The 16,596-nt window shown below is 36.7% G+C and overlaps 1 protein-coding gene across 3 annotated transcripts in view; it reads right to left on the reverse strand.

Moving 5' to 3' along the window:
- MCTP1 (multiple C2 and transmembrane domain containing 1) overlaps positions 1 to 16,596 on the reverse strand; it is a gene marked incomplete at its 3' end in the record, with an annotated part of 532,993 nt that overhangs the window by 66,906 nt on the left and 449,491 nt on the right. For all 3 annotated transcript variants that reach the window (XM_079918904.1, XM_079918902.1, XM_079918903.1), the window contains one exon: positions 8,242 to 8,295. In XM_079918904.1, the coding sequence (XP_079775030.1) occupies positions 8,242 to 8,295 (54 nt within the window). The remainder of the gene's footprint in view (positions 1 to 8,241; positions 8,296 to 16,596) is intronic.

Here is a 16,596-nt window from a genome sequence, read left to right on the forward strand (position 1 = left end):
GTTTCAGCAGCTCTTCTTTCTTGCTGGGAAGGTTCTGAGCATTGGTTTTGGCCATTGCTGCACACTCTGATGGTCTCTTCCACTTTTTTTTTTTTTTTTTTTTATGCAGTACGCAGGCCTCTCACTGTTGTGGCCTCTCCCGTTGTGGAGCACAGGCTCCGGACGCGCAGGCTCAGCGGCCATGGCTCACGGGCCCAGCCGCTCCGCGGCATGTGGGATCTTCCCGGACCAGGGCACGAACCTGTGTCCCCTGCATCGGCAGGCGGACTCTCAACCACTGCGCCACCAGGGAAGCCCAGTCTCTTCCACTTTTTAAGGACACTTGTAATATTGGGCCCACTCAGATAATCCAGGATAATCTCACTATTGTAAAATGAGCTGTTTAGCAACCTTCACCCCATCTGCTACCTAATGCCTCTTTGCCATGTAGTGTAACATATTCTCAGGTTCTAGGGATTAGGACAGGACCTCTCTGAGGGGCTATTATTCTGCCTACCACATAGCTCCTTAGCTGGGATGATGGGAAAGAGCTGAAAGCATAAGAGGAAAGTGAGAAGAAGTGGAAACCTAGATGTAAACAGCCCCTAGCTGGGTTGGATAGTATGTTCTCTGATTGTGCTACTAAAGATCATCCCTGAGATAATTTGCATCTACTTGTTTTTTTTTTTTTTTTTTTTTAGTGGAAAACCTTAAGGAAGTATAAAGATTCTATACTCAGAAACCTGAGTTTTAGCCCTGGCTCTGACACTTATTGTCTATATCACCTCTGGCAATTCACTTAAGTTGTATGAACTATGGTTTCCTCATTTTAAAATGAGGTCTAGAAGGGGCAGGGAGAGGATGGACTGGCATCTGCTGAGTGTCAGGGGCTCAAAGAAAGGAATCATGGAATTGCAGAAGTTCCACTGGCCCATAAGGGGACCCTGGGATGAGAAACACCTGGTGCCCCTGGTGCCAGAGGCCCCTAATCCTAGACTCCTGCTAAGGACTCTGGTCCATGCCACCTATCAAGCAAACCTCAGTCATTGTGGACACATCCCCTGATGCGCCAGTCAGGGTCACAGTGTTACGGAGCCTGGCTCCAGGGGCCAGCCATGTGTGCTGGATGGGCTCTGGCCCAAGGGCTGTGCACAGGCAGCTCCTGAGAGGCCAAATGGGGGAGTCAGCTGCGTGTGTGCAGGCAGAAGGCCTCCTGCCTTCCAGGAGACGGAAGGCCATGGGGCAGCAAGGCAGCCTTCTTTTGCCCATCCTGGGTATCCACCAGTTTTAATTTTGCTATGATTCTAGATGTAGTAGAGACTGTTTCTACTGACTTGAGGTCAGTAGGCTGTCTGCTCAGTGGGCCCAGGCATCAACAGGTTCCCAATAGGAGGAATGGACCCTTTCCCACTTTTTGCCAATTTTATTCTTATTTGCTCTTCTCCCCAGAAGGAAGCAACAAGGGTAAAGAGCCCGTCGGGCTTTCTGCATGCCCAACTGCCCTCACTGCAGAGGTGAATTAGATAATAAGCAAGTGGAACATAATGTACTATGCCTATAAAATATATCTCAGTTTATACCTCTGGTATGAGATGTTTCCTATAATGTTTGAAAGGACGTGTCTAGGCAGGCAGGCTTTTCTAATTTCTCTACTTTAGGATAGTTATATCAGGGTCTAGCAAAACAAGAAATGGAAAGACTGTTCCATTTTTGTTCTAGAGCACGGGTGGGACTAGATGGTCGTATCAGGCAGAATTCTAAGATGGCTGCCAAGATTCCTACCTCTTGGTGTATATGGCCTGAATAATCCCCTGCCTTTGTGTGTGAGGGGGATTTTGGAATATGATGGGATAGTTATTCCTATGATTAGGTTATGTTACACGGCACAGTTCACTTTAAGAAGGGAGATTATCTTTGGTGGGCCTGACCTAATCAGGCGAGCCCTTAAAACAACTGGGGTCTTCCTGAAGAAACAGATTTGAAGTATGAAAGAGATTTGAGACAGCGGTGATTCTCCACTGATGGATATAAAGATGGATGGGGCCATGGAAAGTGGAGACGAAGAGCAGAAAGCCAACAAGAAAGCAAGGGCTTCAGTCCTTCAACTACAAGGAACTTCATTCTACCAACAAACGAAATGAGCTTGAAAGTGGATTTTTCTGCAGAGCCTCTAGACAGGAACTCAGCTTGACTGATACCTGAGTGTGAGACTGAGCAGAGAACCCATTTGAGCCACACCTGGACTTCTGATCTACTGAACTGAGAGCTAATAAATGCGTATGGTTTTAAACCAGAAATAAACTCACACACTATGGTCAATTATTCTACGACAAGGGAGACAAGAATATACAATGAAGAAAAGACAGTCTATTCAATGAGTGGTACAGGAAAAACTGGACAGCTACATGTAAAAGCATGAAATGAGAATACTCCCAAACACCATATGCAAAAATAAACTCGAAGTGGATCAAAGACCTAAATGTAAGGTCAGCCACTATAAAACTCTTAGAGGAAAATATAGGCAGAACACTCTTTGACATAAATCGCTATAATATCTTTTTTGATCCACCTCCTAGAATAATGAAAATGAAAACAAAAATAAACAAATGGGACCTAATTAAACTTAAAAGCTTCTGCAGAGCAAAGGAAACCATCAACAAACTGAAAAGACAACCCACAAAATGGGAGAAAATATTTGCAAATGAAGCAACTGACAAGGGATTAATTTCCAAAACATACAAGCAGCTCATGCAGCTCTATGTCAAAAAAACAATCCAATCAAAAAATGGGCAGAAGATCTAAATAGACATTTTTCCAAAGAAGACATACAGATGGCCAAAAAACACATGAAAAGATGCTCAACATCACTAATTATTAGAGAAACGCAAGTCAAAACTACAATGAAGTATCACCTCATACCAGTCAGAATGACCATCATCAAAAAGTCTACAAATAACAAATGCTGGAGCGGGTGTGGAGAAAAGGGGACCCTCCTACACTGTTGGTGGGAATGTAAACTGGTGCAGCCACTATGGAGAACACTATGGAGGTTCCTTAAAAAACTTAAAATAGAACTACGATATGATCCGGCAATCCAACTCCTGGGCATATATCCAGACAAAACCATAATCCGAAAGGATACACGCACGCCAATGCTCACTGCAGCGCTATTTACAATAGCCAAGACATGGAAGCAACCTAAATGTCCATCAACAGAGGAATGGATAAAGACGATGTGGTACATATATACGATGGAATATTATTACTCAGCCATAAAAAAGAATGAAATAATGCTATTTGCAGCAACATGGATGGAACTAGACATTATCATACTAAGTGAAGAAAGTCAGACTGAGAAAGAGAACTAGCATATGATATCACTCATATGTGGAATCTAATTTAAAAAGATACAAATGAACATATTTACACAACAGAAATAGATTTACAGATACCAAAAACAAACTTACAGTTACCAAAGGGGAAACGAGGGGGGGGAGGGATAAATCAGGAGCTTGGGATGAACATACACACACTACTATATATAAGGTAGATTTAACCAACAAGGACCTACTGTATAGCACAGGGAAGTCTACTCAATATTCTGTGATAACCTATATGAGAAAAGAATCTAAAAAAGAATGACTATATGTATATGTATAACTGAATCACTTTGCTGTCCACCTGAAACTAACACAACATTGAAAATCAACTATACTCCAATAAAATTAAAATATGAAAAAAAGAAATCCTATTTTAATATTTTATAATGAACTATTACTAGTCCTAGCAAATAAATATTTTTTTTCAAATAAATATTTTAAAATTAGAAAAGCCTCTAAGTTTGTGATAATTTGTTATGCAGCAATGACACCAATAATACTACTAATAAATACTAACCACAAAATTTTAAAATAAATAATAAATAAAAATAAAATAAATAATAATAAAATAATAAATAAAAAATAAAATACTAATAAGCTAATACAATGGTATTCCACTTAAAGATAAGTTAGGATTTTTTTTTTGTCTCCTCCTTTCCTGCCTTTCTCCAAAGCTTTAATCCATTTCCCCACCATGCAGTTATTTCATTGACTATAACTAGAAAATACTGTTTTGTCAGATTAAAAGCTCCTCTCATACCATTTACTTATTAGAGTTATCTCTTTCTTCCGCCCCTCACAGTTAATTTGAGATGCAGAGATGTATGCATCTTGGGTATATTATATACATGTTTAGGGCTGGAGGATCAAACCAGAAAATACAGATCTTGAGAAGTAAGGCAAATAATCTGTGTTCTGACGTAACTGAGATATATTTCATTCATTGTAGCTACTTATCTTGAAACACAGTAAGCTTGACATAATGGCTGAAGAAAAAAGAGAAGCAATGTAAGCATAAATGTCTGAACATTTTAATATCTTTTTCGATAAACATTACTAGAATGCCATGCATTTGGATCCATGTTTTTCCTGAGGAAAACCTGCATTCTATCTTCTGCTTCCTGATACTGCAGCTGGATCCTATTATAAGGGTAGGACACAACATGGGAAGCATGCCTAAACTTTTAAAGCTACAAAACAAAAGCTAATCTTCATTAATTAGATGTCCAGATTATGCAGATTGACCACTGTATTATTATATGTAACATGGTGAAAAACACTATTATATGGTTTGTTGATAGTTCCACGTAGGTAATTTATCTAAGCCTTATTTATAAAGATATTGTATTAACCACAAAGGCAGAATTTGGTGTCAGGTAAAAAAATCAGATCAAACTGTGACTTTGTGGTTGATGGCTGAAAGAATGCTTTACAACAAAGGCAAATGAGAATGCAATATGATGTCTTTCTAACATTTAATTCAAGAAAAATTTCATCTCCAGCACAGCTTAACCTAGAGCTACTACATAATGCAGATATAAGTGAAAATATTAACAAGTCAATGATTTATAACTAAGACCCATATTCTCTGCCTTTGTGAAAACCATGGAATTGGATTAAGAGAGAAGCCGCCTAATTTTAGATTTAAGCAAATGTGGACAATGGATTCCTAGAATAAAGGATAAGTCTGAGCATCACAAACCCTCACCTGATTAATAATTAGCTGTTTTAGTAAAAAGGAAGAACTTACGAAAAAATACTCATAGTCCATAATGTGGAAAAACTTCAAGATCTGGGAATCCAGGTAAATCATGACTTTGTTTTTACCAACTTTAACCAAAGTCTTCCCAGGTGCTAAAGTCAGTACTAAAGAAAAGCTATTACAAAACTATTCTGTTAAGTAATTATCATCTTTGCTTCAACTTCTTATACCTGTGTCTATACATGCCATCTATGTAATTATGTTGAGGGAAAACACTCCAAGCTCAAAAGAAGTGAACAACTTCAGTTTCTGCTCACACGGACCTTGTCAAGTAGCCAATGACTTGTCCTTTCATTGTGAGTGACTAATATCAATGCTGGCTCTAAAGAAAGACACTTTTCATAATCGCCCAACAATCTGCTAAGTGAAAACATATGAATGGGCTTAGGCAAAGCCTGCCAGGGGTCTTTGCTGAATGGAAAACAGGTGCTCTCATTCTGTGCCACGTAATACCCCATTTACCCCCAAGTCCAAAGGTTACAGGACTAATAGCTGCCTTGTGGTAATCAGGGAAAGCCAAGACACTAGCCCTGGTGAAACATCTGGGACGTATTTTACATACTTGCAACATATGCTTCAGGTTCAATTAAAGTGAGGCTTTGGCACATTTATTAATCTTTTTTACTTTTATCCTATAAGAGGACCCACTGACCTGACCCCACTATTATACCATATGAGAAAACAGAGAAATAATGAGAGCTAGGGGTCAGTATCTGCTCGTATGGCAAAAAACACACTTGTTTTCTCATGAAACTCCATTACGCATGACTCTATACACAAACTTTAAATAGAGGAACCAATGAATTTTTTAAAGTAGGAAATTACCCTTCTCCCACTCAGACACATCTGATAGCCAAGACTTAGATTTACCACTGCGAGAGCCAGTCGAGAGACGGAAACTGGTAAATAGAAACTTGAAGGATCCTTTCATGTTTTCATTTCTTATATTAAAAACTTTGTATTTCCAGAATATAAGCTTTCCACTCTAAGATTCTTCCCTCTATGATGCAAGTCCCTAAAAGTCTATTGTAAATTATTACATTTGAAATTTTATTTTTGTTCAGATATGATTTGTATACTATCAATTGCGTTATGAGTGAAGAAAAGCAAAACCTTGTTATATATCACTCAAATAAAGGGCTGGATTTATGAAAATCAGCTCACAATCCTTTCATATGGAAAACACACTGTTTGTTGGCATCCTGTACAGAAGAATACAGTTAAATTCACACAGTCATTTAAGCGCTCGCTTTCAATCAACTTTGGTAACGAGACCTGAAAGTACATTAGAACCAGGGTGTCGATCTCAGACAACCAAACACTGGATAACAACAGATGCCACTCCAGAGATCTGGGGTTGTTTCCACCCTGGCATGACATCTATGTTTTGGTGAACTAGTTAACCAGGTTGTGCTAACGTCTAACAATGTGCCACTCCTAACATCCTCTCTATTAAAAGATGACCAAAAAGGGAGATTAGTGGTATAGAATATCAACAAACTGGCTAAAAAAAATCTAGGTTGACTTCAAGCAGGGGCACTGAAGTACTAGACTTCACCAAGGGTTTCCACTTATTAACATTTCTCGGGAAACGCCTGCTACCAGAATGGACCTTTAAGGTGGCTTTAATAATAAAGCAGCAACAAGCAAGGGAAAGTGGCCATAAATGGATGGCAGCTCAGCGTTTATCAGTAGAGAAATGATGATTCAGAGCTGGCATGTTGAGTTTAAAATACAAGCTCTCTACAGCTCTACAACTGACCTTAACAATAAATCATATCATTTATTGCCAGAAGTGTATGCTCATGTTATTCAACATTAAAAACAAGCACATATGTGTTTTTGCAGAAAGGAGATTTTGTTACTTTATGTTTGATGATGTTGCTAATGACTAAATGATGTCCAGAAGAAAAATCTCACATAAAAACTCTATGGATTTAAAAATGTTTGAAATAGCAGAAGGGAGAAAGTGTGTGTGCGTGTATGTTTCCGTTTTCCTTCCAGCATTGAATATGTCAGGAAAAAAATCATTTGGGAAGTTAACTAATCACTGTGAATTGTTTTGACATTTCCAATGCTTGCTTCCAGCACTCAAATTCTTATACTGGGATATAAGTGTACATCTCTACTGGAATCAAAGGTCAAGGGCATAAATTAAGATACACTGTTTTTCTCCTTTCTTTAAAAAATTTCAGTGCTTTACTATAGCAGAAGTCAGATAGATTCCATGAAGGTCAAAATCTGGTTTTATAGGCTGAACAATGTGGAAATAATGAATGATATTTTCACTCCCCCCTCAGTCACTCCCCCCCTCTATCATACCCTAAGACTTTTTGGATTTTAGATCTAGAAGTGCCCAAAGATGATGATAAACCAGCATCACTAGCCTCCTTGCCATAGAAAGCTGTCCTTCCGACCTCAGCCACTGCTGCAGTGGTGCAAGGCCATTCTGATTCCTCCTTCCAGTTGTCTACTCTCCCCAGGGGACAACCAATCCAAGCAGTCCCAGAAACTAGCTGTTATTTACTGTGGCCACCAACGCCAAGCCAACCAGCAATCGAAACACGAGCCTCTCTGAACAGACTTTCCTGACCAAGGAGCCACGGGCCATTCCAAGTCTAAGCCAGGGCAGTGAGCACTGGGATTATTTAAATGCCCTCTGGAGCCCTCCGCACACGTGTTCTTTTGCTGAGCAATTCTTGGAAAATTACAGATGACAATATCCATGTTTGACACATGCAGGCTGCTATTTTTCTTCACTCCTCTCTTCCCCCCAAGTATAGCCTGATTTGTAATACTCAAGATAGGACAAATTTTTGCCCTTCAAAAACAGTTGTCACTGTCGTTATCTTCGTGAGAGCTATCAAGTTCCAGACAAGCTGAATTATTTTTTTTTGTTCCTGGCAGAAAAATATTTGACCCAGCTCTGGACAAAAGCGAAGACGATTTATAGCCCTCTCTCCCTCTTTGCAACATGCAGTGGCATTGTTAGGATGATAAACAGCACTGTCCAATTTTCTGGACTCAAACACTTCAACTCCTTTTTAACTGTCTGTGAAAACAGTGTCATGTCTACATTTCCCCATCCCCAGGTACCCAAGTGCTGGGAAAGATAATTACCTTGTCATCTTTGTCATCTTCTTCTTCCTCGTCCTCTAGCATGTCCTCCACTACCTGCAGACAGAAACAGAAGTCGTTTTCATGCTCTTAAAGGAGAGAATTTTGTTCTGTCATTTTGAACCTTTTAGAAGTGAAAACTTTATTAACATTTGAAACGGACGCACTGAGAGGGAATATCTGATCTAGAGACAGGGATTAGGAAAATGCTATGCCTTTAATTGATGAACACCAGGGACCTGAATCCCAGTCAGGGGAACCCTATTTGTGTGAAATGTTCTGTGACAATTTAAAGAATTGGAAATATGCATAAGGTAAACTAACACTCATTTGAAGGATGCTTTAAATCAGGAGATTTCTTTTTTTACCTACTCCACTGTCTATATTAATTAGGCACTTTAAATTTGGAGCTAGATAGCAGAAAAGAGCTCTGCTATTTCTAATTCACTTGTCACCAAACCCTAAGATAAAAATCTATGCCTGTTCGTGGATTCATGCTGGTGAGCTACGGCATAATGCTAACAATATCTTTCTGGGCTCCAATTTTAATTCTGACATATAGTGTCAACTCTTGACCATCTCTGAATGACTTGTTCATTTTGTGGATTACCTGAAACTCTAATTTTAATTCTCTGTGATTTTACACATGGATTATGTTATGAGAATGAACATTACTACTGAAAGAAAAGATGTATTCAATAATCAAATGTGTATATTATGTATATAGAACCCACGTAGATAGATATGTACGCATGTATTTTTCAATGGCTCCTGGTTAACCTACTTCAGCAGAATGGTATAGTCATTTTGGATTTGCCAAATAATTTCCCCTTGCCTGGATCAATATATAACTACAGGCATTACAAATGAGACCTCACCCCATTTCAGGTGTTTTATCATGTTTTTATACACACACACTCCATGGAATCCAAAAATTTAAAAACTCTGGGGGGAGCTCTTATTCAGGTAAGTGCTAACTTATAACTGTGTTTACTCCATTTGATATAATTTCTTGTGGTGCTTCTATTTTTTTATCCAGTATCTTTATCTCTGAATAAACTCGACAGAATCATGGTTATCAAATATTTTTAAACCTTTCTCCCAAAGCTCCTAACTTTAGAAGACAGAGATAGCTAGCTCTTCTTTCACGTGGCTTTAGGATAGAGACAGGAATATGCTATGAATGAAAACTTCAGTATCTAAGACTTACTAAACAAAGAGTTACATAAACTGAGATAATATGTCAGGACGCTCAGTTATCCTAATAATGTTTCTCAAAGTTTCTAAAAGCATTAACGGATTTAAAAGAAGAACCCAAACACAAACTTCCAGTTCTCACGAGCTGATATATAACTAAAAGTATCTGACAAACTGGGAAATTGTTCTTAATTTAATGTCATCCTTTAAATCTTCTATTAAGTGGTAGAATCTGGTGGTCTTTCATTTGGACACTCAGCATTTCAAAAGAATCAGAGTAGCACAATGTCCTGTTTCCTTTATCGGGTTAGAGTTTACACTGATTTTGGGGACATATAAAGTAGTTCAGCCTCAGCAAGAAAGGACTCTTGACATTCTAACTATACTCAGATACTCCATAAGCATTTATTACAAATGCCCTTGACCAAGGCACACGGTACTAGGGACTGTGGGAATAGAAAGATGAATAACACACAAATACTTAATCTATAGTCATGTCAGCCCACAAGAGGCTTATAATCCAATAGAATTTAAATGGGGGCTGTCAGATAGCCTTTCATGTTGACTTTTAACTTCCCGAAAATTTGAAGCATGCATATCATAAATATATAGACAACAATAGTGACAATGTATAACTGGGGTGCTGCATGCCAGACTATTCCAAACTGGGACCTTTGTGATGGAGGTTGAAATAGGAGAGGCAGTCACAATATTTCAGTACATTGTGTTGCATCAAAAGAATTCACCTAACACAGCAAGTAGCTAAACTAGAACTCAGACCCAGATTGCGGGATAGCACAGCCAGCTCTGAAACCCTGCCCAGTTCTAAAACCAAAAAAAAAAAAAAAAAAAAGGAAAAGCAAAACAAAAAAACGTTTGACCTCTCACATGATTTTTTTAATGATCATACTTTTGTACCTCTTATGAAATGGTGTTATAAATTTTAGATTTATATTAAGTAATATTTTAAGGTTGTCATTATCTATTTTTAAAAAATAAAAATTATATATATTCCAGGTATACAATATGATTATTTGATATATATTAGATTAAGTAATTTTTTCCTAAAATTACTCATGTAGACTCATATACCAAATATGGAAAATGAAATGAATATCATACTTTTATTCTTATACATAAAAATCAAACAATATTTTAGGTGGTTATTGTTAAGAATGTATTATGTATCTCTCCTCTTCAGTACTTACCATCGTACTACAGTGCAAGGAAGGCAGAATGGTTTCAGATTGTGCCTAGCAGTTCATAATAAGTATTCAAGAAATATTTGTTGATAGACCGAACAGAAGAAAACCTCATCTATGCTTCATATCTTTGAACATGCATTTTGGTAGAGGGCCTATCATTTATCTCACAGAACTCAACTAGCTCACCTGCAAAGACATACCTCCTACTCAATGATGCAGATTAATGAATCAAATATTCAAACTGTGCCTGGCAATAGAAAGCATGGATATTTAACCGTTACTTTAAGATTTGGAGATCTCCACTATCTTTAAGTTAATTTTCAAAGATTCAAAATATTATTGAACCATAAAAAAACCAAGAAGTTAATTTATGCATTTCACAAATCAGTTGCAGATCTTATGTTCAAGAAGGACTCCAAAGGTCTACAGAATCAGGCTCTTCATTTGCAAAACCCAAACTGTTCCCACCCTGCACAAGTGGGTAATTGGCTACGCACAACTGCCCCACAAATGCGCAGCCAGAATCACCCAAACACAACTATTTGCTTTTACATTTGGCAGAAAAGTGTTGTGTTAGCGAGAGGCCTTTGTGTTGTGTTGTAGCACCCGAGTGAGGGCTTTTCCCCTCCTCCAGTGACTTTTTAACGCTACAACATAAACATCTACAAGTGAGGATTTATAATACAGATGGTTTCCTAGTGATGCCTTTAAGCTGCTTCAGAATGTATCCCACTGTTACAGTTTGCTCAGATGAAGCTTAAGGTGCCTTGGAAAATGGAGATGATAATACCACCTTCCCCACAGTGTTGATTAGGGGTCCAATGAGACAATGTGTTTAACTTGTTCAGCACAGTTCCTGTACCGAAGTACTAAAAAATGTGAGCTACTAATAAAAGTAGAAATAACATCAATTTAATAATATTTAAACATTAATTTTTGGAAATTAAATGATATATATATTTTTTTTCCTGGGCAAAATATTCAGGGTTCTGAATGACATACACAATTCTGGTTGTTTCCCTGACACTAAGGAACATATAAAGGGGCACAGGTAGAGTGGTGGATAAAGATTCCCAATTAAAATGATAATGGTTTCGCAACTAATTTTCAGGCTTTAAGGGTCCAATGAAATGGATGGCTTTAAAGGCAACGGTGTCTCAGAAGCTGGGCTGTGCTCTAAGACATAAGCCCTGGACAAATGCAATGAATACAGAAACTGCAAACTGAGCTTTTAAAAACAAACTGTATATATCACTGAAGTGCATTTAAGGATTGCACAAAATTGCAACCTTTCCCAGAGAACTCAAGTAACACCTGCTATTTAGAAAGACTGCTGGAGTTTAACACTTAACTAAGGAAACATAAAATAAGGGAGTCCCAGTCTCAAATTCCAGCTCTTTCCTCTTCAAATAAAACCAAATAAGGGCTACATAGTTTTGTTTTCAAGTATACAAAGTCCAGTTGCCCAAACATTTGTCAGCAATAATATAATAACAACACATCTGTAGGATTTCCTTGAGGAAAAAAAAAATGAAGAGCGACAAAAATGCATGTGTTAGAAAAGATACATTTTTACAAAGTTGGGGTTTTTTTCCTCTTTTTGTAAGGGAGAATATCTCAGATTGGCCCTAGAATTCTTTTTCCAAATTATGCTTTCTGATACCTTGCTTGAAAGCAAGTAGTATTAATCAAACAAAAGAAGGGCACTAGGGAAATCAGAAAGATGTAATGCAAGCAGTTAAAAGTGACATGACCTTCTGTAATGTCGCCCGTCACAGACTTATATGCCACACACTGGAGGAAGGTCTTGAAAGAAACTGATTCTTGGTACTACTCCTTGAATGTAATACTAATAAAGATGACATTTTAAAAAACACACGTAGACAGCCCCAAATGCAGCGTTCCAGCTACATTACAGCCAAAGAATAAGCAGATAACACTATTTTTAGAAGCATAATATTTCTTCTTTCATAGTCCACATTTGCTGAACATTCGTCATTAACATATACAATAGAATATGTAGCTGTATATTTTAAAAATCCATTATCAAAATGGAGCAAAACTGCATCTGAAGAATCTGTATGTTTTATACAGTTGTATAGGAGGTCTATTAAAATTATGACTTTTAATTATAATTTGACACAACTAAATGCTTTATGATTTGCAAGGAAATAAAATTTTATTTGGCTGAAAATGTTAAAAATGATTCTGGTAATCTGAACAAAAATATGACAATATGTTTAGAATTACTGCACTAGACAAAGATGTATAAGGGAGGGGACCAACAGGATGCAGAAAAGGCAGACCGAAACAGTCAAAGGATGAGGAAAAGTAGATTCGGGTAAACTTCACTATTAAAATCATCACAGGACAGTGGATACTGAGTCCCGCTTTTTAATACTAATTTAGGGTGCATGTTTGAAAGCTAAAATGACAAAAGGGGGTTAAAAGTTCCATAAATAATTCTTAAAACACTTTGTATTATGATTTTCCCAGGGCTAAAGTCTTCCACTTATTTATATGTCTTAAAACAAAAAGGGAAAAATCTTGGTTATGTTACCTTTGTAAGATAAGTATTGAGTACCACAAAGCCAAAAACCGTGGAAAGCCAGCGCTGACACAAACCAGTTTCTTTTATATGTTTACTTTTTCCCTCAGAAATAATCTTTGAATTAAATGGATGTTTTTCTATGTTCAGAATGAACAGTTGCACAATTCAAATTGCTTTACTCAAAACGGTCTATAAAAAAGCAACACATTTAAATTAAAGAAGAAATCACTGCTGTCCAGATGTGCAACTGCAATGTTAAAAAATTAAAGAAAGAAAACTGTCACAAAAGAAAGAAGTTTCATATTTAATTTTATATTCATAGAACATCCAAATGTGTACAGATGCTTATATTTGGATACATTACAAACTAAATGCTTATTTCCACTCTGGAGATATGGAGGAATTTGGGTAGAGCAGTTTGCTTCCACATGGTCTGGAGTTCATTTATACCATTTTGTGTGTACATAAACCAAGCAGAACAGGCATTTGTGTGCCAATGGATGTATTACATGTGCAAGTATCATATGAAATTATTGAAAGTCTGTGAATTGAGAAGATGCATATAACCAACCACTCAGATTATTTCGGATCACTTAAAAGCACTGGAGGTTGGGCTGAAGACTTTTGTGGTCAATAAGATCATCATAGGTGCGCCTGTGCTGTCATTTTCACCACAGGACACCTGCACCTCTCAAGATTTTTGAGAAGGAACTTTTGCAAAATGAACGGCGCAATTAACCTGTACGTATAATTTACTCCACATCTGAAAGAATAATAAAACCCATAAACAGGCCTGGAATACACTGTTTAGTCTATCTCAAAAGCAACTGCATGTATGACGGCTGCTTAGTCTGATTCACGCTATTAAGAATTTGACCTTGGAGTATTTCAGCTACAGTAGTCATCAAGATAACTGAACCACTAGATGTAATAATAATTAGTGTGATAGGCTTGCCAGTGAAGCTGAATATATTGCAATACAAAAGAAGGCAGACTAAAAAGAAAAGCATTATTACTTACTGCTAAAAGACTTCCGGATTTTTACAGAGACACTCAAATACAATTATTTCTTCTCGCAGAATGCGTTTCCTTGGCTCATTCTGGGAAGTGCCATGTTATAATTTAGTCTGATTCTTAATAGGAAACGTGGCTTTAATGTGGCTACCAGATGACTTTTGATGCATGCCACTGATTACATACGGCCTGAATTCTGCATCATCAACAACAGCATTCTTATTTGCAGTATAATATGCTTTGCTGTAAGGTGCAAGGACAGTAAATTTACTTTACTGGCCAAGAGTATGTAACCTTTTAGTCTTTGTCAGCTTAATATGCAGAAAAACCCTTCCATTAAGAAACGCTAAATACAATATAAATTCTATAATCAGTATAAGCATCTTAAATGAATTTCTTTTCATATTTCCTTCTCAGTATTCTTAAATGTTCATTTTTATACTTAAACAAAGCACTGTGAACAGAATTCTAGTGTTTATTTGAACTATGTCTCCATCTAAAGGCTTCACAATGTATTGTATTTTCGCTTGTAGGGAAAATTCTAATCTTGGCATCTTTACAATATTGCATGCTAATTTGATTGAGCAGGGAAAAAATAGGTCAACTATTAACTTGCAATGTGCTTTTTAAAAACTAATGCTTTCTTGAAGCAATATTATTTTTCGGGTTAAAAATTATACAAAAGGCCAAAAAATTGAATTGTTTAATGTGCTTTGCAAATGAAATCGAAAGATAACTAGACTTACCACTAATCTATTTTATAAAATTGAATATTTTCAAAGCAAAACATTTTTGTTCATTAATAATAAACAGATTTCAAATAAAAAAGAAAATTATATGCTTTAGCCTCTCTCTGTAAAACCAAGTTTCCATTGCAGAAGCACAAATTTGTAACAAAAAAGGGCACAATTTTAAATGTCTCAGGTTTTAAAAACAACCTTAGGAATTTTTTTTAAGTGTCTAATAAAGAGTCCAAGTTACCTATTTAAAAAATTTTCTGCAAAGCAGCAGGAGGGAGCTGCTATGATCTCCAGTCTTTTCCAGTCTTCTCAGAAATGTTCTTCACTCTAACCCCATCAGATATGTTTGGGAGCATTAGAGTTGTAATAGGCAAGAAGTTCTTTTCAGGTAAATGTATAGTTTAGCAGATATAATAAAGGTAAATGGTACACTTCGGAAAGATTAGGTACTTTTAAAGAATAGAATTTGAAAACAAAAAAAACACTAATCTTGGAGATTAATATGAGCAAACTTTTGAACCATATTGCTCTGTTAGGTTTGATGTACTTTTTACAAAAATTCACTGCTACTGCCTATTTTAAGCAATGTAATTGGGAGTAGTAGAGGGGGTGAGAAGAATAGGTGGACATGTGAAGAGAAAAATATTCTGATGCTAATTTGATTTTTCTTCTTCTTTTTTTTCCCTTGTGCCTAGAATATTTTGAGGCCTGAGAACATTATGTCAGAAAGTTTAACTTTAAAAATGGAGCAGATTTTGAATGTCAAAAAATCATAGAAAACTTCAGTTTTTTCCTTGTATTTCTTTTCTATAAATAATAATGATAAAATATTTTTTACCTTTTTTGTAAAGAATAATCACCTCCCAAAAGACAGCCTATGTGGGTTTAGACCTACATTGGAACTGGAAAGAATGTGTGTGGTGAATGGTGAATTGTAGCACAAAAGCCTGCATGAAAAGGATGTTCAGGAAACCTCACACAAAACCTCTGTATCCATTTTATCATGAGCTTCCCACAATATAACACAAGAGCTCTATATTCTAGGAAAAGCTTGCCTGGTCCACTTATCATTTCAGCTTTACGTAGTGTACTGTGTGATTGCTAAATTAGTGCATAATGTATTTATAATATTTATAGTTCCAACATTTAGTCAAATAACCTTTATGTAAGATTTATGTTGATTTTTAAAAAATTTCTCATTTAATGGCAAATTATGAGGAGCATGTTTCATAAAGATAATTCTCCATTTAAATTCATCAGTCCATTAAATATTAAAATTATGTTTCTGATGCAATCGAGAACAAATTTGTCCAGCTTCGGTGATTATTTGCACTCATAAAAATTAGGCTTGATTAATAAAATTTAAATGCTTGATTAAGTTGACATTTTTATGTTCTATTCTGATTTATTAAAATTAGTCCCTGTGCCCAGGCCTGGCATGCTAGTAGGTTTACCTTTCTCCTTCTCTTAGTCGACACCCAGAGTGAAGCTGTTAGGAAAGAGTATTTTGCTATGGACTCAGTGATGGTCTCAGGGAAGGAAATGCCCTGTTCTCTGCTCATGGTGCTGCTGGCCTTTGTCTTTATGTCCTGTGCATGGTGGAGATTTGTATTACGATCATCAAGAAAAACGTTTCTTCCAAATATCTATG

The sequence above is a fragment of the Stenella coeruleoalba genome, assembly GCF_951394435.1.
Source record: "Stenella coeruleoalba genome assembly, chromosome: 3".
Lineage (NCBI taxonomy): Eukaryota > Metazoa > Chordata > Mammalia > Artiodactyla > Delphinidae > Stenella > Stenella coeruleoalba.